At 51.9% G+C, this 22567-nt stretch overlaps 1 protein-coding gene across 9 annotated transcripts in view; it reads right to left on the bottom strand.

Moving 5' to 3' along the window:
• Window positions 1-577: 577 nt before the first annotated feature.
• The window catches only part of Jade2 (jade family PHD finger 2), a 52072-nt gene continuing 30082 nt past the window's right edge, over window positions 578-22567 (bottom strand). For all 9 annotated transcript variants that reach the window (XM_046467609.2, XM_046467606.2, XM_046467611.2 and 6 more), the window contains 6 exons: window positions 22178-22345; window positions 20643-20759; window positions 19073-19537; window positions 9000-9117; window positions 6311-6442; window positions 578-5312 (listed from right to left, as the gene is read on the bottom strand). In XM_046467609.2, the coding sequence (XP_046323565.1) occupies window positions 4504-5312; window positions 6311-6442; window positions 9000-9117; window positions 19073-19537; window positions 20643-20759; window positions 22178-22345 (1809 nt within the window). In that variant the 3' untranslated portion in view covers window positions 578-4503. The remainder of the gene's footprint in view (window positions 5313-6310; window positions 6443-8999; window positions 9118-19072; window positions 19538-20642; window positions 20760-22177; window positions 22346-22567) is intronic.

Raw genomic sequence — 22567 nt, 5'->3', positions numbered from 1 at the left:
GGCAGGTGTCTGGAGGTGGTGAAATCATGCAGCAGTACTGCCTTTGATGTAGAACTGTCTCTTACCAGAGGTGTGGCTTTGGGCATATTCTGCAACCTCTCTGATTTCCAGGGACTGTACTGTGAAGATCAGTTGAAACGGTGCCCTTAGACTCTGGCCCTGGTGTGTATTTAACATCCACTGGTTAAATACACTCACTGGTTAAACCACTCTCATGGTTCTTGTTTTTTTGGGTTTTTTTTTTTTTTGGTACCGGGGATTGAACTTGGGGGCACTTGACCACTGAGTCACATCCCGAGCCCCATTTTGTATTTTTTATTTAGAGACAGGGTCTCACTGGCTTAGCACCTCGCTTTTGCTGAGGCTGGCTTTGAACTCACGATCCTCCTGCCTCAGCCTCCTGAGCCACTGGGATTACAGGCGTGCACCACTACATGGCACCACATAGTTCTTTAGGAGTTTGCAGTAGGTCTCTTGGGATTCAGGGAACTCTTGCTAAGACCACTGTTGGGTGTGTGCAGTGTAAGGGCCTCAGGTCCCCTACCCACCCAACTCAATGGAGCCTCACACCAGCCAGCACAGAAAACATTGCTTTATTAACTGCATTTGCCAACACACGAGGAGTGCAGAGGGCTCCATAAGACACAGGCCCTGGTGGGGGCCGGGGTCTGGAACCCCCATGAGTGAGCAGGACAGGATGGGGTTGGGAGCTATGCAGCAGCAGCAACACAGAATCATGCAGGGCACAGCGGGCATTGGCCACACCGAGGTGACCATACATTCTATTGCTCATTAAGGGTTGCGAACATGGACAATGTACAAAAAGGAGAAATAGGTCTTTGCGGTAATGAAAAATACATTTTTTTCTCTACAAAGGAATCTTTTCTAATACAAGAAAATAAATATTGCAACATAAGCCAAAAATAATTTAAAATTGCTCTTTTCAATATATTTTCAATATTTCTCTTGTATATTAACAAATGGCACATCACTTTCTTTGAAACAAAGACAGAAGGTGTCTCCTCCTGTGACATTCATATCACCCCCCCCACCGCCACCCCCCAAATGATTTGGAGCACACAGTGTGCATCTGAGGGAGAAAGCGGAAGGAAGTGCCTTAAAGAACAACCAAAGGTCCCAGACTCCAGCCCTGGCTCTTTGGCCAATGTGGCCAGCAGGGCCAGGGACATTGGAGAGTGGCCTCCCCAAGGGCCTTGCTACAGGAATCCAGATCATTCTGCAGAGTTTTGAGTACAGCCAGAGGTTGGCCACATCTGGCAGTGAGCAAGGAAATGCCAAATCCAGCTGCTGCCAGGGTTTGTTAGCATCGGCCAGTTGAATCTCTAGGAATTGCCCCAGCAAGTCCCATGGTGCGACTCTCTGCAATGCACCCAGATGTGCATGTACGGAGACACAAGACATACTCTGGCACACATGCACACCACTAAGGTCCAATGCCCACGTCTGGAAACCTGGGTGGCCTCTCCAAAGAAGCTGAGTCCCTTACATTGCAAAAACTCATATACCGTCACAAAATCAGAGCTCATTTAAGAAAGTAAATGAGCATTCTACCTTTCTTCTCCTTATTTGTTTCAAAATACATTTATAATACATAAAAATACTTTCCTTGCACATTATCCTTTGTCACATAATGAGAGGGAAGGAGGTGGAAGGCAGCGGGACTGTGAGAATGGGGGACTATATAGCCAGAATGAGTTTACGGAGCAGCTTCTGCCTCCCTGTGGAGGAACTATGAATGTGGGCAGATGTGGTCAAGAAAAAGATCTGCCTCTGGTCTGGAAAAGGAACCTTCTTGGTCTCAGAGGGCAACACAGCCCTGTCCATTGTGGATAGTGGGTTAGAAAGAATGAATGAAGGGGCTGTGGCTAATGGGGAAAACTGGGAGCCACTGGGGGTAGGAGGGAGGAGAGACTGGCATCTTTGTCCTCCCTGGAGCCTGGTGGACATCCTGGAGGTGGAGTCAGCTGCCTGGTAAAGACTGCTCTAGGGCCTGGCCTGGGAGCGACTGGCCCAGAGACCCCTGGGCTTTCCAGGACACAGACTGCAGGAACAGTCTAGTCCAAAGCAAAAGCCAACAGAGAAGAGGGGCCAGAATCCAGAGGCCGTCACTAGCAGAGGCTTCCTGAAGAAATGCCAGCCACCCCATCTGCATGCCCAGCCTAGGTCCTGGCTTAGAGGCAAGGCCAGCCCCAGGGCGAGAGGCTAGATTTTTCTAAAATTCACTCACCCCTTGATTCTCCATTCAGAGCCCAGACCCTGCCCCGAGATGGAGTGAACGGGTCGGGGCAAGTGTCAAGACTGCTGAACCCTGAGCCTGACTGGCGCTCCACCCCTGGCAGAGTTTGGTTGTTCTTTAAGCTCACCCCTTTGTTCACCCCAGGGCCAGACCAGGCAGTCCGGCACAGAGAAGGTTGCGACCCGAAGTGACCCGAAGCACGGGGAAGGAAGGTCTGTTCAAAGGCAGTAAACAGAGACTGGGGTTGGGATGCCCATGCTAACAATGCACTGTCACTACTACCAAGGCGGGCAGGCAGACTAAGTCTACGTGGTAGCTCATGCCATCCCAACGCCCAGGATCCTTGGAGCCCACCCACTCCCTCAAGAGTCCACTCGGACTGGACAAATTTGCCCGATCCTCTGAACTGAAGTCATTCTCTTTGTTTCTGGTTTTGCTAAAATTCACGAGATTGAGTGTTGATGACAATGCCACTGTCGTACCTTGTTAAGTTTGGAGTCAGGGGAGGGGTGAAGGTTAAGTTGTTCCCCATCCCGCTTGTTTGCTCTTTGTGTATTCGTGCGGGGGGGGGCGGTGGGAGGGTCCACATGGTAAAGACGGTTTCCACGCTGGTTTCACAGTCAGGATTTCCCCTGGGAGTCTCAGAGTTTAGGAATGCTCACAGTGGCCCAGCCCAGGGTCTGAAATCCAACACCCAGGTACAGAGCAGCAGCAGCAGCAGCAGCAGCAGCAGCAGCAAAGCATCCTGCTCCAAGGACCTTGGGCTCTCCGTGGGTGTGCGCAATGAACGTGTTTCTGTACTTTGTTGCTAAAGAACTCCATTTAAAAAAAAGTCCCAGTGACAAGTTGTCAGGTTCAGACTGTGCTGTATTATGGTCAAAATATTCTTTGGCATCCATAGAATGATTCGACTGATTCACTGGACTTTTGCAAGGTTCTTGTTGGAGAAGTTCTGGCTTTACCAGTGGTGGAAGTGACCCAGGAGTAATTCGTTAAGAGGAAAAAAAAAAAAAAAGTTTTCACGGAATTCCTTTTATGTTTGTTCCCTGAGCTATCACCCTGGGGCCACTCCACGGAAAACTCTTCAGAGCAACTATCTGGGACCTAGAGGTCAGGAAAGGTGGGGTGAGGCAGGGTGGGGTGGGATGGGGGTACAAGGAACAGGATTAAGGCGCCAAGGGACACAGGAACAGGAGAACATCCAGCAAGACTTCAACCAGCCCCAGCAGGCCGACACTGGCCTGCTCTGGCCCCGGGATCCCACTGCTTGTTGGAAGGAGGTGTTTCCAAAAGGAAACCGAGGAAGAAGCTCATCTTTTAGCAGGACTAAGAAACTTGAAAAGGCAAACGGTCTGGTCTGGCCAGCTCCACGTGGGAGTGACCAGACTTTAGCCGAGACTGGCCCCGAAGGAAGGAAGTTGGAGCCCCAGAGTGATTCTCTGCAGTGGGCTGGTCTGAGCCCCACGCCCCTGGCTGGGCACTGGCCCTCCCTTGGAGCCCTCCACCGGCACTGGTGGCTGGCTGTTTGGGAGTCCCCTGAGTAAATGAACAGCTCAGGAAGGATTCTGGGAACCCCTTCCCAGAGCTGCTGGGCTGGGCACTGGCAGGGGCAGAGCATCAAGGGAGGGGAGGGTGGTGGGGTAGGCGGGCAGGCCTCAGATGATGTGGGTTGGTCAGGAACCAGTGGGCCCCCTGCGCCCCCTCAGTGCTTTCTCTTATAAACTCGTTGTGCTTGTGACAGTGAGTAGACTCTGGCTGGGTTAACATTTATTATACTTCCTTGGGGATCAGTGGAGTGCAGCAGGACCCCCCCCCCCCCCTTATGGGCCCCAGTGTGATCTGAGGGCAAGGTGGGGAAGGCCCTGGGCTGGCCCATCTGCCATGAAATAATGCCCAAACGACAGTCTGTCACCCAGTGGCAGCGGGCTTGAGTCCTGAGCGCTTCTTCACCTTGCCTACATCTAACCAGAAGCCCAGCAATGCTGCGTGGGCCGGGACAGAGGTGGCACACAGGACCTGGTATGGTCCTTGTGGCCAGAACCATGGAAGGAATCCTAATGTCCTAGGCCAGCACAGAGGAAAGACAACAGTGTGGAATTCAAAACTCTCTATATTAAAAATAAAACCACAACAGAGTGGCAGCCTCAAGGGTCTGGGACACTCAGCAGAGATTGGAAATGGCAGTTGTGACTGGGCTGAGGCCTTATCAGGGACCAGGGCAGGACCTGGGACAGGGGTAGGGTGAATTAGGAGGCCAGTACACCCATGCGGACCACCTCCTCAGCCCCTGCCTCTCGGGAACCCCGCTGTATCCCGCTGTCCTCGGCCTCTACATCCGAGTCGCTCATCTCCCCATCAGAGAAGTAGCCATCAGTCTCAGTGTCAAAGTGTAGGCTGACCTTTGGCCTCTCGGCCACAGCAGAAGGCGGTCCTGTCCCAGCATCAGGCCTGGCACCCAGTGATCTCCGGGTGGCTTTGCTCTCACGGGGTGGCCGGAGCCGACCCAAGGGCTTGGGGCTCACCATAGGGCCAGGCACTTGCACATTCGAGTCAGCAGCCATGGGGACTGCCTCGACTGGGGTCTCAGGAGCCAGTGGAGGGGGGCTTTTGGGGGCCACTGGGATGGGACAGTCCCCAGCTGTAGGGCTGGACGGCAAGTGAGAAGACGTCCGCCGTGGTGGTTTCCTGGCAGGTGGACCCTGCCCACCCTTGCCACTGCCTGCCTCCTGGCCCCAGGGCTTCTTGGGGGCTTTGTCTGGAGTTGTCCGCGAACCATCCTGCAGCGGTGGTGGTTTCTTCTTGGCAGGCAGGCGGGTGCGGCCCCGGGCTTTCCTGGCAGGGTCGCCAGGTCGCAGGGAGGGGTCCCGCATGAAGCTGAGCAGTGTCTCCTCGTCCTGCAGCAGCTCTTCTGACAGCAGCCCCGGAACGGGGTCCTCACGGTGCCCATTGTTCAGCGACCACTCGCTCATGGCCATGTCCTCTGCTGTGATCTGCACTGACTGTGCCAGCCAGCTGTTGAAGAAGGTGCCGTCGATGGGGAATGAGGTGGACAGCCCTGACCAAGGGAGAGAGAGGGCAGGTAAGATGCAGCGGGGACACGTCCTGCCCTTTCAGGAGCCCTTGCCCACCCTCCTTCACGACTGACCCAGGTGAGCTATCTTGTTGGGCCCATCCCTCGCCACTACTTTCTCCTGAGAAAGATAGCCTACCCCCAGAGTTGGCTTCATAAATTTTGGAGTAGAAATGGTACTTGCCCAAATCACTAAGAATCTCAAGGTGGCAAAAGCAAAGAATAAACCAATGGTAGCGGCCCTGTTTAATCAGGTTTTCAGGGAAGGAAGAACGGAGAAAAACGACCTCTAGCCACCAGGGGGCGCTGCCTCACCATGTGGGCTCTCTTTGAGCACTTGCAGCAAAACACCCAGCACAGTCAGGGTAGGAAGGTATCAGGGCCTCCCTTTAGAGATCATTCAAGTGTCCCCATCTTGATGTGCAGGGACATAAAAGATGACCTGGGGCTTCTGTGCTGAGGTGAGGTCTGGAAGGGAGCTCTACCCTGCTGTCTGAGAAGAACTCTTAAGTGTGTGACATCCCAGAGTCAGAGCCCGTGAGGGCTGCTCCGCCCAATGGGGCAGGAAGAAGGCCTGTGACAGTGACATAAAGGCAGACTGCCACTCCTCTGGATCTCTCTGGGTGATAGTTCCATTAAGGTTTGCTGGAGTTGAAGGATGAGCCCATTTAAGGGACAGGCAGGAAGAGAAGGGGGCAAGGATTTCCGGCAATTCTCCCTGCTTAGCCTGGTGCTGGCCTATGGCCCTCTGTGACAATCTAGCACCCTGGACCCCAGCATGGCAAATGAATGGGTAGTCCCTGAATTCCACAGCCTCTATCCATATCTACAGAAGGGAATTTCTCAGGATGCCAAGTGGGGCCCTGAGACCCATCTCCTTTGTGGCTGGAAGTTGTAAGCACTTGGTCTTATGTGGGAGTGTGGCTGCAAGCAGGTGACAGTGTGAGCTTGTGTCTGTGGGGTCAGTGCGGCCCCTCACTCACCCAGCTGCCCCAGCACGGAGTCTGGCCCAGCCTTCACTTTCTCTTTCTTCTCAGGGCTACTGCCCTTAGGGCCTTCGTGACCTTTCTTTTTTGAGTCGCTCTTCTTGCCCTTTGCTCTCCTCCCAGACCGCTCTGTGTCAGGAAAATGAGAGGAAGGAGATGATTACCCAGGTAGCCTTGGTCTGGACCACCATCACTGAGTGGCAGCCTAAGAATCATCAGCCCATGCACAGCCTCCACTGTACCAAGGTCAAAGCCAGGAGCCTCTGAGCACTGTCAGGGGACAGCTGGTGTGGGACCAAGGGCTAACTGAACACTGCTGCCATTTGGGGTCTTGAGGTGGGCACGAGGCCAAGAGGAAAGGCTCTTGCAGAATGTTAACTTCAGTCTGACCTGAACAACTTAAACCTTGGGAGAGTCCTGGACAGTGGGAAGGACGGCTGGACACAAGGGGGAAAGAACATCATCTTAGGGGCAAGAGGCTTGGATTCCAGTCCTAACAATCCGGTCAGCCCCCTTGAGCAAGTCTCCTGCCTTGATCCCTGGTCTGCATCTCAGGTCAGGCAGCAGATGGGAGATTCAGGCTGCACACCTGGCTCTCTTATCCTTTCAGTCCATGATCACCTTGCAAGTCTAGGGGAAGAACATGGAGGAGGGGTGGAGCTGCCCCGAATCCTCCTAGCTTCTTGGCCACAGGCAGGATGGATTGCTGCACAAGGTTCAGAGTAAGTGGAGGGATGTGGCCCCAGCTCTTCTGCTGGTTCCCAGAGCAACCTCAGGCCTCAGTCTCCTCACCTGTAACATGGACCCCATGTCCGACACTTTGCAGGAGGCTGTCCACTGCCCTTGGACAGTTGAGACTCCTTCCCCTAGACCACAAGACCTGCCTATCTCACTCTGGCTAGCCCACAGCCTCCTACCTTTCCCCAACCTGCAGTCACGTCAGAGTCATTCCAGGTTCTCTACCAACACAGGTTCTGCCTCAGTCTCCAAATACGCTACTTACTTGTCCTTCACCCAGTTCAGATCCAGGTCTCCACTGGGAGGCCCTCCCAGCCCACAGGGACAGACAGGACTCAGCAACTTATGTCCCACCCTGGAGGTCATGGGTCACAAATGTCACACTAGTATGGGTATCAACTTCAGGCAGGGGCAAACCAGTCTTCCGTCCAAATGTCCTGCCTATTATCAGGAAAAGGAGCTGCTGTAAATGTTCCCAGACCCAAGGACCCAAGGAAGGGATGCAAATTCTCCAGTTTCTTGTTTTCTTTCTTTCTTTTCTTTTCGGTAGTGGGGGTTGAACCCAGGACACTTTACCAGTGAACTGCATCCCCAACCCTTTTTGAATTTTTACTTTTTTTGAGATAGGGTCTCATTAGGCTGATCTCAAACTTACAATCCTCTTGCCTCAGTCTCCTGAGTAACTGGGATTACAGGTTTGTATCCTGGCCAGACCCTCCAGTTTCTAGGATCCTATGCCCCAGGGCACTGTCCCTGCCTTGCCAACCTCAGCTTCTTTGGCTGTCGGAGTCTTGTGTGGGTGTCTTTGCAGCCAGATGTGTGGCCATAGTCAAGTGCTAGGGAGTATCAGTGTCACCACTGATACCTCTGTCCCTATACTGCCACTGACTACAGCTTTGGGATACCATTGTCTTTTCTCCAGATGGTGAGGCCTATGGGGACAGGAACCCTGGGCTTCTGAATGATTAAAGAGAAGACAAGGAGCCTGGAAGGAGGCTACCAGCCAGCCTTTGTTCACAGTGAGCTCAGCATGGCATGACCCACCCTGACCCAGCACCTGGAGCTGTCGATGGCAGTTTCTTAAGCCAGAGTGGGTGGCGATCCCAAAGCACATGGAGGCAATTCAGCTTTTGGCAGGGATGTGGGGAGGACCAGTGCTCAGTCGCCTGCTCAGAGGGTAGCCTAGCAGCTCCCCTCCCTCCTCTTCACTCTGGGCCCAGCCTGACCTTAAGGCTGAGCTGGCAGTGGCAGCCGGTGGCTGGCTCAAAAATCTCTCTCCACTCAGCTATTTCTGCTGTGTGCGAGTTCAACGTTAGGGCACAACTGCTTTAGGTTAAGCCCTGCCCTTCTTAACACGTCCACACTCCAGGAAGGGCCCCATGTCTGGCAATATCCACAATTAACCCATAAGATCAAGGTCAAAGCTTCTTTGCTTTCCAGAGCTGTTTGATACATGCAACAGAATACAGAATAAGAATGCAACAGGGAAAATGCTGCTAACTAACACAGGGCCTGAATCTGGTTACATGGGGTCAGAAAGAAGGAATACAAGGGCTCTGACCCAGCTCAGCTGCCTTTCTTGTACTAACTCCCAGGAACATGGGGGTTCAAAGAAGCTCACAAGTTTCCTGCTTGTCCTGCCTCAATTCAGCAGAGAGCTCCTAGGACTTTGGGTTTGTACCTGCTGCTAAGCTGTGGTGACTCAGTGAAACAGTAAAGCCCCCAGCGGGCAGGTCTTGTGCCCACATTTTAAACTCTGGCTCCTTGCCCACCACTACAAGCTGGACCTTGGCAAGGACCTATCTGGGCCTAGTAACTGGATAATGGAAAGAGAGGGGCTAATGCCCCTGGCTTTACACACATGCCCCCCAAACACACCCTCCTTGGGATCCAGCCCTACACCCGAGTGCACACAGAGGTGGCGGGTGGCCAATAGAGAAGCTCCTACCTCGACACAGATCCTGTTCAATAAGTTTCATCTGCAGGTGGAATATCTGCTCCTGGAGCTTGCAGATGGCGTGTTTTGTTCTCTCGCGCCTTGTCACCATGTAGCACAGATTTCTAACCTGAGGAAACACAAGCGAGATCTCCCACCTTACTCATAGCAACCACCCCAGATCTCCCACCTCTGGGGGTCACTGATGAAGAAGGAAGCCACCTGGGATAGAGGTTACTGCTGCTACCCTGCACAGGACATCTGGAAATCAATTCCCAGTCAGTGAGTGCATCCCCGGCCATGTGATCCAGAATATGGAGTCAAGAGGAGCCTAGGCCCTAAGGCCCTGGCTGAGCCAGAGCCAGCAGGGGCTACCTGGTTAGCTCAGCCCAGCAACTGTACCTTCCTCCCCTGGTCTTAACCTTCAGGCCTAGGGCTTGGGATGTGGCTTAGTGGTAGAGCACTTGTCTAGCATGTGCAAGGGCTGTGTTCTATCCCCAGCAATGCAAAAAAACCACCACCACCACCACCAACAACAACAACAATAAAACACATAAAGAAATGAACTTCTTGGGCTGGGGTTGTGGCTCAGCAGTAGAGCACTTGCCTAGCATGTGTGAGGCCCTAGGTTCCAACCTCAGCGCCACATAAAAATAAATAAAATTAAGATATTGTGTCCAACTACAACTAAAAGAAAAATATATTAAAAAAAATTTAAAAGATTAAAAAAAAAAAAAGAAATTAACTTCTAGGCTGAGCCACTCATTCTGTCTCCCAAGGCCCTTCCAACATGGTTGTTGTCCTTTAAGTCCACAGTGACCCAAGGCTCATCAGGGCCTCTCCAGGTAAGTCAAGTTTATCCTTCACCTCCTGTCCCAGCAAAGAAACTCCTCAGACACAAGGACTGTGGCAGACACCAATACTTGTCCTAAGGCACACATGGCCCTATAAATTTGGAGCTAGAGATTAGGCAGAATGGCTTTGAAAGTAGACAGGCAGTCCTAACCCACCTGTGCCCAGGTTGCAGCTGCCCCACATCTACCTGCTGCACTGGGACCTGAGCCAGGTCTGTGCTACTCTGACCAAGGTTCCCACACTGACATGGCCATAGTCACTCAGCCATATGGCAGACTTCCTTAGCAGAAAGTTGCAGAGGTCTCTCTGATTTCCTTAGGCCAGCTGGGAAGAGTCCCTAAAGGGCTTTGAAGGCATCCTACTTATTAGCCCACGGGACATGGACACATCCTTCAGGTGATCTGGAAGCACATGAAAGATGGACCACATCACACTTGCCCTCTTGGCACCTCACCCAGCTTGCCACCATCCCTCACTAGCTGCTCTCTCACAACTTCCTGGGGCACAGATTTGGGTTCCACCCCCGTGAGACCCTTCCATGGTCTGCCATCACCTTCTGCTCAGAATGGAGTCTCCAAGGAGCAACGGCAGTGGCAAAGCTGCTCAGCTAAGTCCTGGGTCCTAGCAGGGTCTTTCCAGCTGAGGCATCTTGGTCCCTAGCTGGGTTTGTCCTCTTCAAGGCAGAGGTCAACCTGATTCTGAACCCGTTTGTTTGGCATGACCACCACTTCTCTGGGGCCTGAGGGTAGCTGTGATCAGACTTCTCTGTGGGGTCTAAGCATCCCTCTTTCCCTCCTGAGCCTAGTCTTGAAGGAGATCCTAGAACAAGGCTTGCACTAGTTCCAAGCCTCTGCAGGACGGGCTCTGTAAGGACTTTCCATGGCATTACAAGGTGGTGTGTCCATCCCCAGCCTACACCATGAATACCAGATCTTGTGGAGTGGAGCCCCAGGTCTACTATTCACATGGCCACCACCTCCTTAAGGGACGGCCTGGGGCTGCAACTACTTAGGAATAGCCTGTAAGTTCTTCTCTCTGGAGTGCTGGCATGGCCTGCCTTCTTCAAATCCTGAGCTTCCTCAGGACTGCATTCTACCCAAAATCCTCCCCATAGCCCTAAGTACCAGCTGAAGCTCTTCTTTCTTGTGTGGGGCCCTGGGCTTTGTAGTTAGCAATGCCATGGGGAGTCCCTTTCTTCCTAGGGCCTGCCACCCAGGAGGGCAGATAAATGCTGACCAAGTATCGGAGAGCCCTGACCCAGAGCTGGGGAGAGGAGCCAGGCTTCCTGGAAAAAGGGACAGCTAGGCCTAGCAGAAGTTGATCACACACACAGCCTGGTGACAAGGGATCCACAGTAAGGCCAAACAGTGAAGGGGCATGGCCAGGCCCAGCATCGAGGGAGCAGCGAGGACAGGTAAGCCCAGAATGGGGAAGGGCAGGCTCTGAGCTCTGACTGAGCCAGGCCAAGGGAAGCTGTGGAGGGATTCTGCAGAGGGGTGAGCTGAAACCTCAGAGTCGTCCTGGATGACCTGCTCTCTTCATCTGCATCCATCACCCCCCATCAGTTATATCCATTGTCTTTCCTTGTGACCCTAAGTCCCTATAGCTCCTAATCCTCCCTCATCATCTATCATGTGAATAAGAAGCCATCAGACTCATCTGCTATCCCATAGAAATCTTGACAAAAATCAGACCACTTCCTTCCTTCCCTTACAACCTCCCATGGCTTCTATACCAGGTGGAATGGTGTCCCCCCAAATTCATGTCTGCCGGGAACCTCAGAATGGGCTTTCTCTGAAACTGGGTCTCTGTGGTTGTCATTGGTTAAGATGAGGCCACACTGAATTAAGATGGGCCCTTAATCTGACTGATGCCCTTATAAAAGACCATGTGACGATACAGGGACATAGAGACAGTCAGGGAGACTATGGCATGAGAGTAGAGGCACAGACTGCAGTGATGCACCCAGGAGTCCAACAATTCCAAGGCTTCCCAGGACCACCAGAAGCTAGGAGTGGAGAGTGGAACAGACTCTCCCTTGGAGCCTGCAGGAGGAACCAGCCCACTGACACTTTGACTTTGGACTTCCAGCCTCCAGAACCGTGAGGACAAATTTCTGTTGCTTTAAAGTCATCTAGCTGATGCTACCTTGATGGACAAAACTAGGATACAAATAGAACTTCCCTCATGTCTCATCTCATGGCTTATGTCCCACAGCCTAGCAGGTCTCTTCTCTCCCTGTCCTGCCCACTTCCACTCTGGGACCCTAGTACACATTCACCCTTGGCCTGGGAGGCTCATCACCCACCTATTCATGGCTGGCCCCTGTCCTTTAGCTTTGGGCTCAAATATCACCTCCAGAAGGTCATCCCTGGCTCGAGCATCTAAGCAACCCAATATTATTCTCCTTCTCACAGCCTGGCCCATTCCTCTCTAATAGCCATATGGACTCGGAGGTGAGGGGGTAGACTTGGAAAGGGAAATGGATCATGGTTGTTTTGTTGTTCCCAGCCCAATCAGGGCTATTTTGGAGCTTAAAATATAAGCTAGTCATATCTAATCTAAAGAGAAATTCATCAAGGTCTAACTTTCAAAACATTTCTAGAACACGCCACCCTGGAGTTTAATCCACTCTTAGACCTAACATCCAAAGGTGAGGAACCACCTTTGAAGTAAGGTCCTATGTTGCAATTTCCCCCCCAAAATCACTGAGGGCCATACTTGATTTCCTTGTAAGATGTAGATATAGTTTGTCTCTGATCTGAAACTCTTTTTATTTATTTATCTATTTATTCATTCATTTATTTATTGTTGCTATTAGCAGTACAGGGAATTGAACTCAGGGCCTCATGCATGCTAAGCAAATGCTCAACCACTCAACCACAGCCACATTCCCTTCTGAAACTATAAAGCAAGGCTTCTTAAGACAAGCCCAGGGGGCTGGGGATGTGGCTCAAGCGGTAGCGGGCTCGCCTGGCATGCGTGTGGCCTGGGCTCGATCCTCAGCACCACATACAAACAAAGATGTTGTGTCCGCCGAAAACTAAAAAATAAATATTATCTCTCACTCTCTCTTAAAAAAAAAAAAAAAAAAAAGACAAGCCCAAATGAATCCCTGGCTTCAAAGTCACTGCAGTGGGTAGTGGATTCTCAGGCTGAGGGGACACCTAACTCTAGGGGTGAAGCCTTAAATACACATTTTAGACAGAACTGCAGACTCAAAGAACTACTTGCCTCAGGTCAGGGCCCTCTATAGCAAAGTGCAAAGGAAACGAGTTAAACAATGCACTGTGGCATGAGAGAAAAGATAGCAGAACTTCTGCTGGTGTTTTATTATTATTTTTGGAACCTATTAAAAAGTCTAGTTATGCTATTCTATAATATGCAGTGGTAGCGAAGAATGAGATACTTAAAATACAACATCCTGCAGTATCAGCTCAAACTCTTTTACTGATAAAGACCAAACTGCCTGGGGATTCAACTCCAGAGACAAGAATGCTTCCTTCTGTAGAATCCCAATGTTCTTTGATTGGTACTTTGGTCACACTTTGACCACCAGATCCACCAGTTGAAGGGGGCTTACAGAGATGGATCCTTTAGCATCTACTTCACCCTGAAATCACCTATTAGTTTTCTAATTTCTTAGTAACATAATAATCTCAGTAACACGGCAACACTTTACTGCATGTAAATACTGAATTCCTTTACCCTATGGCTTCTGGGAGACGAAGTATTATCTCACTTTAGAAGCTTGCATAGACCCATAGGCTCCTTACACTGTCATTTTTTTTTTTTTTTTACTACAAAGTTAAAACATTCTCATTTTAAAGATAGCAGTACAAAAATGAATCAAGAAGAAAACTAGGAAAGTTCCAATAACTAGGGCAGGGAGTGGTAATAAACACAGGTTTTATTTATTTATTTATTTATTTATTGCTACTAGGGATTGAACTGAGGAGCGCTTAAATACTAAGCTACACCCCCACCCTCCCCACTGAGCTCCAGCCCCAGCCGCTTTGGGCCTTGTTATGTCCCACAGTTTTACTGTTTTTTTTTTTTTGTTTTGTTTTGGTACTGGGTGTGGAACCCAGTGCAAAGCACAATACAAGCCCCCGGTGGTTTTTTTTGTTGTTTATGTTTTGTTTTGGTAGCAGGGATTGAACCCAGGGAGCACTTAATCCCAGAGCCACATCCCCAGCCTTTTTTTATAGTTTACTTAGAGATAGGAACTCTGAGTTACTTAGGGTGCTAAATTACTGAGGCTGGCTTTGAACTTGCTGAGCAACATCTCCAGCTCTGTTTTATTTTGGAACAAGGTCTTGATCAACTGCCCAGCCTGGCCTTGAATTGGTGATCCTCCTGCCTCAGCCTGCTGAGCTGCTGGAATTCCAGGTGTGTTCCACTGCGTTGGGCCCAGTCCCAGGTTTTACATTTAAAAAAAACCAAAAAACAAAACACTTTTTTTTTGAGATAGGGTCCTAATTGCCCAGGCTGGCCTAGAACTTGCATACCCCCGACCCCCCCAACTTTTCACTCCTTCAAAGGTACAGATAGATTTATTTAAGAAAGTAGATACAGATTCAAGAGAGAATGGGAGAAATCTCAAGGAAGGGAACCGCTGGGCTAGAGCAAGGAATAAATCTCATGGGGGCTCTCTCCAGAGCCCTCTGGAAAGAGAGCTGAACTTGCCATCCTTCTGCCTCAGCCTTGGATTAAATAGCTTGGATTAAAGCTCACACTGTTGCACTTGGCCAGGTTTATTTATTTTAAATATATTAATTTCTATATATTATTATATTTAATGTAAACTAAATACTTTTAGTTGTAGATGGCACAATACCTTTATTTATTTCTTTATATATATGTGGTGCTGAGATTGAATCCAGTGCCTTACACATGCTAGGCAAGTGCTCTACCACTGAACTTAGACCCCAGCCCCCAGGTTTTATATCTTGATGAAGTTGTACTGTTAATCAATGAGTTTTAGAGAGAGCCTGGGTGTGGGGCTGAGGAGCAGGGAGGACTCAAAGCTGGATGTTGAGCTAGAATGGACCAGTGTTGGGGTGCTCCCAGAGAAGTGGAGGCCAGGAAGGAGCAGGCATCTTTAGTGTGAGATGTTTGAAGGGGATTTACAGAGCTAGAGTTCAGGAGGGAGATATGGGTTGACACCAGTTCTCTGTTACAGGAAAAGCTGTGGAATGGATACTTCAGACAGAGGAGCCAGGGAAGAAGCAGGACCTTAAGGCTGACCTGGTCAGAGCATCCATGATGAAAAGATTAAGGCCAAGGTCAAGCTTGAAAGCACTGACAACCAATGCTTCGGGTGAGGGATGAGGACGGACAGTGGGAGGTGGAGGCTGCTGGTGACCAACACAGAAGGCTCTAAGATGCAGTAGTGGTGAAGAGCCTGGCCACAGGAAGCAAATCCCATGAGGGATGACAGGAAAGGAGAAATGGGGAGGGCAGTGGAGTATCCCACGACCCCAGGGAGGTGGAAGGCAGGACTGATTGAGTCCAGTGCTGGTGGAAAAGGTCCTGAGGAGGGGATAATAAAGGGCAGAGTTGGGTCCCTGCAGGTGTAAACTGGATAGAGGTTTTTTGAGGGGAGGAAGGAAGGCAGCAAGGACAGAGATGGGGTCCAGGGGCTCACTGGCAGGAAGTGGAGGTCTCTGGGCTGAGGAAGAGATGAGCTATCTGTTAATGGACAGGGAGAGCCACAGGGGAGGTGGCAAGGTTGGGAAAACCCACCACACTGCTGGACAAGGCCGCTGGCAGGTGTCTCGGGAATCCTTTGCTCACTGCTATGGGCAGAGAGTATCTTGCATGCATGAGGCTCTTCCAGGGGTGTGGCCCAGCACAGGGGGCAAGGGTACGGGCACCCAGCTAATACCAGAGCCAGGGGTAGGAGTTTGGGGAGTTCTGTGTCACTGACCTGGGAGCAGCTGGAGGTAGTGACTAGGTTTGGGGGGAGGGACAGGGGCAGTAGGTGCTGAAGAAGTCCTGGAGGCTGAAGACGCAAAGATCTGGATAAGGTAGGCTTTGGTAGTGGGAAGTAGAGATGAGGGGACTATAATGTAGGCAGTGAAGACAGTAAACAGAGTGATTAAATGACAAGGAGGAAGGTGGCAAATGTCAGGAAAGGGCAGGACCCATTTCATACTCAGCCCTTCTCTCCCTGGGAGGGCAGCAGTAATGAGGCTGTGAGGGGGGCAGTGGTGTCCATCTTCAGGGCAGATGTGTGTCTAATAGGTACCTCTACCCTCCCGGCCTCTTCCCCAGGACAGGTCCTCAAATAAACTCCTGGGAGTGAGATCCATAGCCATAGGGAGCAACACAGAGCCTGACCACCAGCGTGGTTGCTAGGGGACACTAGCTGGTGTTTGTAAGGCTGATGTTCAGTGCTGCAATTTTTCTGTCAGCCGTGAATAACTCCGGGAGGCGGTGCTGGTCTTATTTTCCTGAGCTGCCCACCAGGGCCAAGGCCTATGGCTGAAATGTTTAGGAAAGTGCATCTTCTGGGATGACCATAAATAAGGGATTTCATGCTGTGGCAGTCCCAGATTCTGCTTCTCTCAGCAACCCCCTGCCTGACTGCAGAGGGACAAATCAATCAGGAAGGCTGCTTCCCACCCCCGGCACCAGGCCTGCCTCTTCAGTTGTTTGTGGGGCCCACCCTTGCAGCCCTAGGCTTGGCTTCCCTGCTAAGAGCTGAACACTGTTCGGGGCGAGAGCATTGACAAGAATCGCAGCCAGCACCGGAGGGCACTGTGATTAACCTCTGTCCCTGGTCTTCACGGTAACCAAGATCAGTTTGATTTTTATTCCCATTTTATAGACACAGAAACCAAAACTCAGATAACATGGAAACTGAAACAAAGAAGGTGCAGAGCTGGGAAGTACTGGACTAGACACAGACCCAGGCCACCCAGGGCTTCGATCTCAAGCCCTGCCCTACACCTCCCCGATGGATCCAGGCCAAGGTGGCCCAGTGCCCAGTCACAGGCTGGATACTCTTGGCTCTTGGCACTGGGCCATGGTAAGAGGCTGGGCCCACTGGCCAGGCCACCACCACCATGGGACTTTGCAGAAAGCCTCCGCAGCAGCAGAGTTCTATGCGTGGCCATGAGAGGCCTTGGTGCAGGAGCACCGAGGGGGTGACCTGGCTCACTGCTATCTCTAATGGTCTTCCTCCTCAGCCTGCCAAGGCTGGCCTCACCTTGCCCTGCTCCCAGCTGGTGCCCACCATCCTAGCCCTGTGGCTGCTGTGGAAGTCACAAGACAAGACCCACATGAGCCACAAGAGCTGCACAGACATCAAAAGTTGCCCTGACTCCTCTTTCTGGAGAGGACACCTGCCTTGGAAGGGGTCTGTGGAAGTCCTACTTGCCCTGGGTCCCCGGGAGCCTGCTCAGCCGGTTTGCTGGCAACTTAGCCTCAAACCCTGGCTCCACCTGTACCAGCTGGACACAGGAGTTGGGAGGTTGGGGCACTGATATGGGGATGCTTTTGCCCGGGGAAATTTACAGAATAGAGAATGAGCCAACGTTGCATTTCCTGACTCAAGCCCTCCCGCAGTTCAGCTCTGAAGTCTCTAGGAAACAAGCTCCTCTAAGGCTTCCTGTCACCTCATCTCTCTGAGCCCCCGTTTCTTCACTTGCTCGGTACAGCTGGGAGGATAATCTTCTTTTCCAGTATGATGATTACAGAAGTGAGACGATTCCTGGACCTTCACATATAGCCTAGCCAGGGTCAGGGCTAGGCTGGAGGGCTGCTGCTCAGCACGACCAGGGAGGTCAGATTTGATGGGTCATTTGGGAACAGCAGGAGCAAAGCAGCTGTTTATACAAGAGACCCTGGGAATGGGAACTTGGGGGTGGCCTCAGGACAACTCTGGAAGTGTCTTGGTCTCAGAGGGCTAGTATCATGCCCTCGCCCTGTGTGACAGAAGGCCAGGCTGCCCAGGAGGTGGTGACTCCAAGGCAGGTGGCCTTGCCCTCTGCCCTGGCTATAGCAAGAAACATGTGACCCCTCCCACCCTCTCCTCTTCCTTTTGACCTGGTTGTAGGCTGGGAACTGCCAGGCAGTAAGTCCTCTCTCAGGCCACTAAGGTCACTTCCCCTTTTGTCTGGGCCCCAGGGCAGATAAATGGGGTGAAGAGGAATGGGGAAATGGGGTCCAGATACCTCTGCACAGCAAAACACTTGCCGAGATGCTTGACCCATTTTATAGATTGCTCACCGAGTTGTGGGTAATAAAAGCAGATACCTCAGATTACACAAAAGCTTCCCTGATGCTTCCACCCAGGGTTGTTTCCTGGAGCATGCCAACTCATTCACGGCAGTCCTGCGACTCCTCCTCCCTGGGGAGGATTTGGAAATTCCAGGTGCAGTGAGACCATCCTTATTTATTTATTTATTTATTTTAGTGCCGGGGATTAAGCTCAGGGGCACTCGACCCCAGCCTTATTTTATATTTTATTTAGAGATAAGGTCTCATCAAGTTGCTTAGTGCCTTGCTTTTGCTGAGGCTAGTTTTGAACTCATGATCCTCCTGTCTCAGCCTCCCGAGCCACTGGGATTATAGGCATGCGGCGAGACCATCTCTATTTAAATCTTGCCTATGCAGCTTGCAGACATTGCGGTCCACCAGCCCAGCCTCACAGGATCTACTGGCCACTCTAGGCTTATCCCTCCACTCCATGCAGGCTGCAGACCCTCAATGCCTGCACCCATGCTTTGTGCCTCAGTTCTGTCTGCGAGGTACCCACTGGGAGCCACATTGACACCTGTATACCCAGACCCACACAGCATAGGTCAGTGGGGCAGCTTGGGAAGTTTCAGTCCCTCTCCTGCCTGATTCTAAAGCTCACATGTTAGGACCAGGTAGTGCCATGGAGGCCAGAAGTGGGGCAGAAGTGATTAGGAGCCAGGCACCTGGACCTCTGACTCAACTCTGACACTTCCCAGCCTCCCTTCCTTGGTAAGGTTACCTTTACCAGAGCCCGAGAAAGCTCTAGGACTAAAGGTATTCAAAGAAGCAAGAGCTGAATCCTTCTGTGTTCTGTAAAGTATCAGTCCCCCCCCCAACCCCGTACTGTCCACAACTTGGAAGCCCTCAGCCCCTTAGCTGATCTTAGAGCCCACAGCTGCCAGGTGAGTCCTGGATGGCTGTCCCAGGGCAGTGAGCCAGAGCAGAAAGGCCTCCTGAGGTGGCCTACCAGGGCTACTCACCCTCTCCAGGTCCTGCCTCAGGTGTGTGAAGAGCTTCAGGCGGCGGTAGAGGACGTCCTGCTCCTGCTGGGCCAAGTTGTCCACCTCGTCAGTCTTGGGCGTCAGCAGCGGCTGGTTGGCATTGGCTTTCCTCTTCAGCTTCCAGTACTGGTAGATGAAGTCGACCAGCGCCTCAGCCAGGTCCAGCCGCTCGGCCACCTCAGCCGGCTCCACCAGCTCGTAGAAGTCTTCTTCCAGCTGCTGCAGCCTCTGCTTGCGCAGAGTCACCTTTTCCATGTCCTCGATGGCCTGGCTGGGCTCCGTGGGCTCGGATGTAGGCTCGCACCGCGGGCCCCCATCACTGTGCTCCTGGCAGAATGACTTGAACTTGACCTCATCGTTGTCTGCTAATATAGTCCGCATTTCTAGGCCATGATCAAAGGCGCAAGTGACATGGAATGCAGTGACACAGGAAGGCATTGAACACTGGAGGGAGAGAAAGGCAGCATGAAAGGAGCCCTGGTGAGAAGGAAAAGGATATGGGACTTGCCACAAAGCTCCACTAACAATGCTGAATGCCTGGGAGTCCTACATAAAATGGCACGGGCTCCCAACGCCCTGCCTGGGATGGAAGGAGTCATAGGATAGGGGAGCCCTGGGACACCTGGAAAGGTAACAGATCGGCACAACACACTCCTGGGGAGTCAATGATTCTGTGACCTCTGGGGACAAGCTGCATTTCTGTGTGGGCAAAATGAGCAGAAGGCATCAAAAGAAAGGCTGATGACGGGCCACGCCTCCTCTACTACTGCGACATCATCTAAGGCGGGGATCCTCATTGCCAATCTGGGAGGAGGGGCTGCAGTCTTGCCCAGGCAGCTGAGGCCTGACCCTCCCTTCCAGCCTTGTTTCAGCAGCAATGCCCCCTAATATTAGGAACCAGCAATGCTGCACTCAGAAACCCTTCTGAAGGTCTTATAAATGGGTGAAGGCACAGGTAGTGTCTGCATCAACAATTCCATTCCTGAAGAGATGAGATGGAAAAGGATGCCCCCCACCCCCAGAGATATCAGAATCACGTGGGACTTTGACAGCGTGCCAATTCTCAGTTCTAGATCTACTAAATCAGAACCTCTGGGAAGGAGGCCCAGCAATGTGTGTTCAATAAGCCCTCCCGGATCTGATGCACACTAGATTCTGGGAACCAAGGCAGACTAGTGCAGTCCTGTGGCAGGAGAGCCCATTAGCTCAGCTGGAGGGGAAATTTGATTCCCATTACTCCCAAGTCAAGCCTGATGTCTAAAGCAAGGTAAATGTCTTTATTAAGCCTAAAAACACTCTCAGGGAAAGCCAAGTTCTCAGCGCTCCAATGGGGTGGTGAGCCACCCTGTCTCTGGAGGACCTGAGGATAAAAAGGAATGCTCACCTTCTCCCAGGAGTAATCTTGAGTCTGGCCCCAGCCCCATACTTCATGGGCCCATCTGTGGTCCCACTGCAGTAGCATAGGGGCAGGGTGGGGTGAGGGCAGGAAGAGGGTAGAGACTGCAGTCTGTTTTCCAGGAGACTCCAGGGGGTGAAATGGGCTTCGTACCTGGATGCAGGTGCCTGTGCACTCCTTGCAGAGGCTGCAGGACAGAGCCCAGCGGCTGGCTGGAATATGTGAGATCTTGGTGATGGGCTCCATCTTCTCTGGACAGCCAATGCTGACCTGAGCAGGACATAGGGAACTGTGTCAATCCCCAGACTGCCTCAGGGAACCTGTCACATGGGGGCTGCCCACAGAAACCAGGTGGTAGGCAGAAAGAACAGTGGCTGAGCCTCTGAATCCCAATTCCTGACCCCAAACAGGTCCGAGTCCCTCCTCACCGTCCCAAGCTATCTGCTGGGCAAATTGTGTGCTCATCTGTGACTAATCCTGGACTGTGACTGAGGGACAATGCACATGAGCATCATGTACAGTTGACAGGATGACTGTGCTGGCCTCCCACAGAAGTGCTTCTGTGTGTGTGTGCATGTGAGAGAAGGGGGAGAATGTGCGAGTCCCTTTTCCTTCTGCATCTCGTTAGCATCTATAACTTATTTTAATTTCATCATTTTTCCTAGACACCAAGAGCAGGCCTTATGGAATCTCCACTTTGGGGTCTTCAGGCCTCTCCTGGCCAAGAGGGATCTACCTTTACTTAGCCCTGCCTAGGGGGACAGGTCTGCATATAAGACCTGTATAGGGCATCGGAGCCAGGAGGCAATACACATTCATCTGGCCATGTCTGAGAATAGAATAAGGGCCCCTCTCTAAAGGGCTCCCATGGTGGGGTCCTTGCTGGTTCTGTCTCTGCTGTGTCCAGGCCAGGCAACACTGAGAGGTAGTCCCAGCCTTTAAGATGCTGCTCTGAAAGCCAGTGGTTTCTGCTGACACAAATGACCACCATCACAGAAAAGTCTGCAATGTGGGCCCCCTGGGCTATGAACCCAGGAAGGAAAGGATCAAATACTGACAGGGTCACCTGGCTCATTTCTGGACACAGGCAGCATAGGAATGGGGTCTCAATCCGCACAGCACACTGTAGGGCTGGGGCTGAAACTCTAATGAATTTCAGCATTTCACATTTTAAAGAAAATGAATGGTATTCTAGGAGACTGGGGGCCTCTGCTGACGTGTGGACCCAGACTGTAGCCTGTGGCCTTCCCACCTGGCCTCAGCCACAGGCAGACCCCTCCTTCCCAACCACAGCCAGAGCGACAGGCCTGCTGTCCAACTTTTCATTAGGCTTGATGCCTGGTTTTCTTTCAGGTCAGTGGGATTATTTGTGATTTAAACTTGCAGGCTGACTGAGGTTGGAACCACTACCCACATTTTGATAGCTACCACAGCCTGTCCCCTACACGCAGCTAACTGACTTCTGCCCAGACTTTAGATCTACCTCCTGAAATCCCCAGCAGTCCACCATCCCACTTGCCTACCTGAACTGTGCCCAACCCTATGGACCGCTGCCTCAGTTCTTCCCAACCCTGTCACTTAAAGACCCCTGGGCTGTCCCATGGGTTCATCCCCAAGTTCTCAGTTCCATGCAAACCCACTTCCCCAGGTGCTGATCCCTGAGCTGCCACACCCCCACACCCACTCACCTCAGGAATCCACAGGGCGCAGCTGACGTGCACCCACTTGGTCCCACTTCGGGTGGGCTTCAGGGCTCCTCCTCGCTTGGGGCAGAGCAGGCACTTTGGCTGGACTCCCAGGGCACACGTCCGGCAGAGCCAGCTGCCTGTAGGCACCTTCAGGATCCCATAGCAAGCCTGGGGAGAGAGCAGGGTGGTCACGGGTCAAAGGCACTAGCCAGTCTGTGCCTGGACAGCAGTCAGCTCCTCAGGGTTGATGATATGAGGGCTCCTAGAAAGCTCTTTGCCTGCTATTTCACAGTCCTCCAGGAAAGGGCTCAGGCCTGCCCTCTGCTGGGAGGAGGCTCATGTTAGCTAGCAGTTCCTAATCAGGACGAACTTGGGAGGGTCCATGATCCC

Source organism: Marmota monax, unplaced genomic scaffold, assembly GCF_021218885.2.
Source record: "Marmota monax isolate L192 unplaced genomic scaffold, Marmota_monax_Labrador192_F-V1.1 WCK01_AAM20220418_F8-fsc00199, whole genome shotgun sequence".
Lineage (NCBI taxonomy): Eukaryota > Metazoa > Chordata > Mammalia > Rodentia > Sciuridae > Marmota > Marmota monax.
The sequence above is the reverse complement of the archived record's forward strand: the minus strand, read 5'-3'. Positions and strand labels throughout refer to the sequence as shown.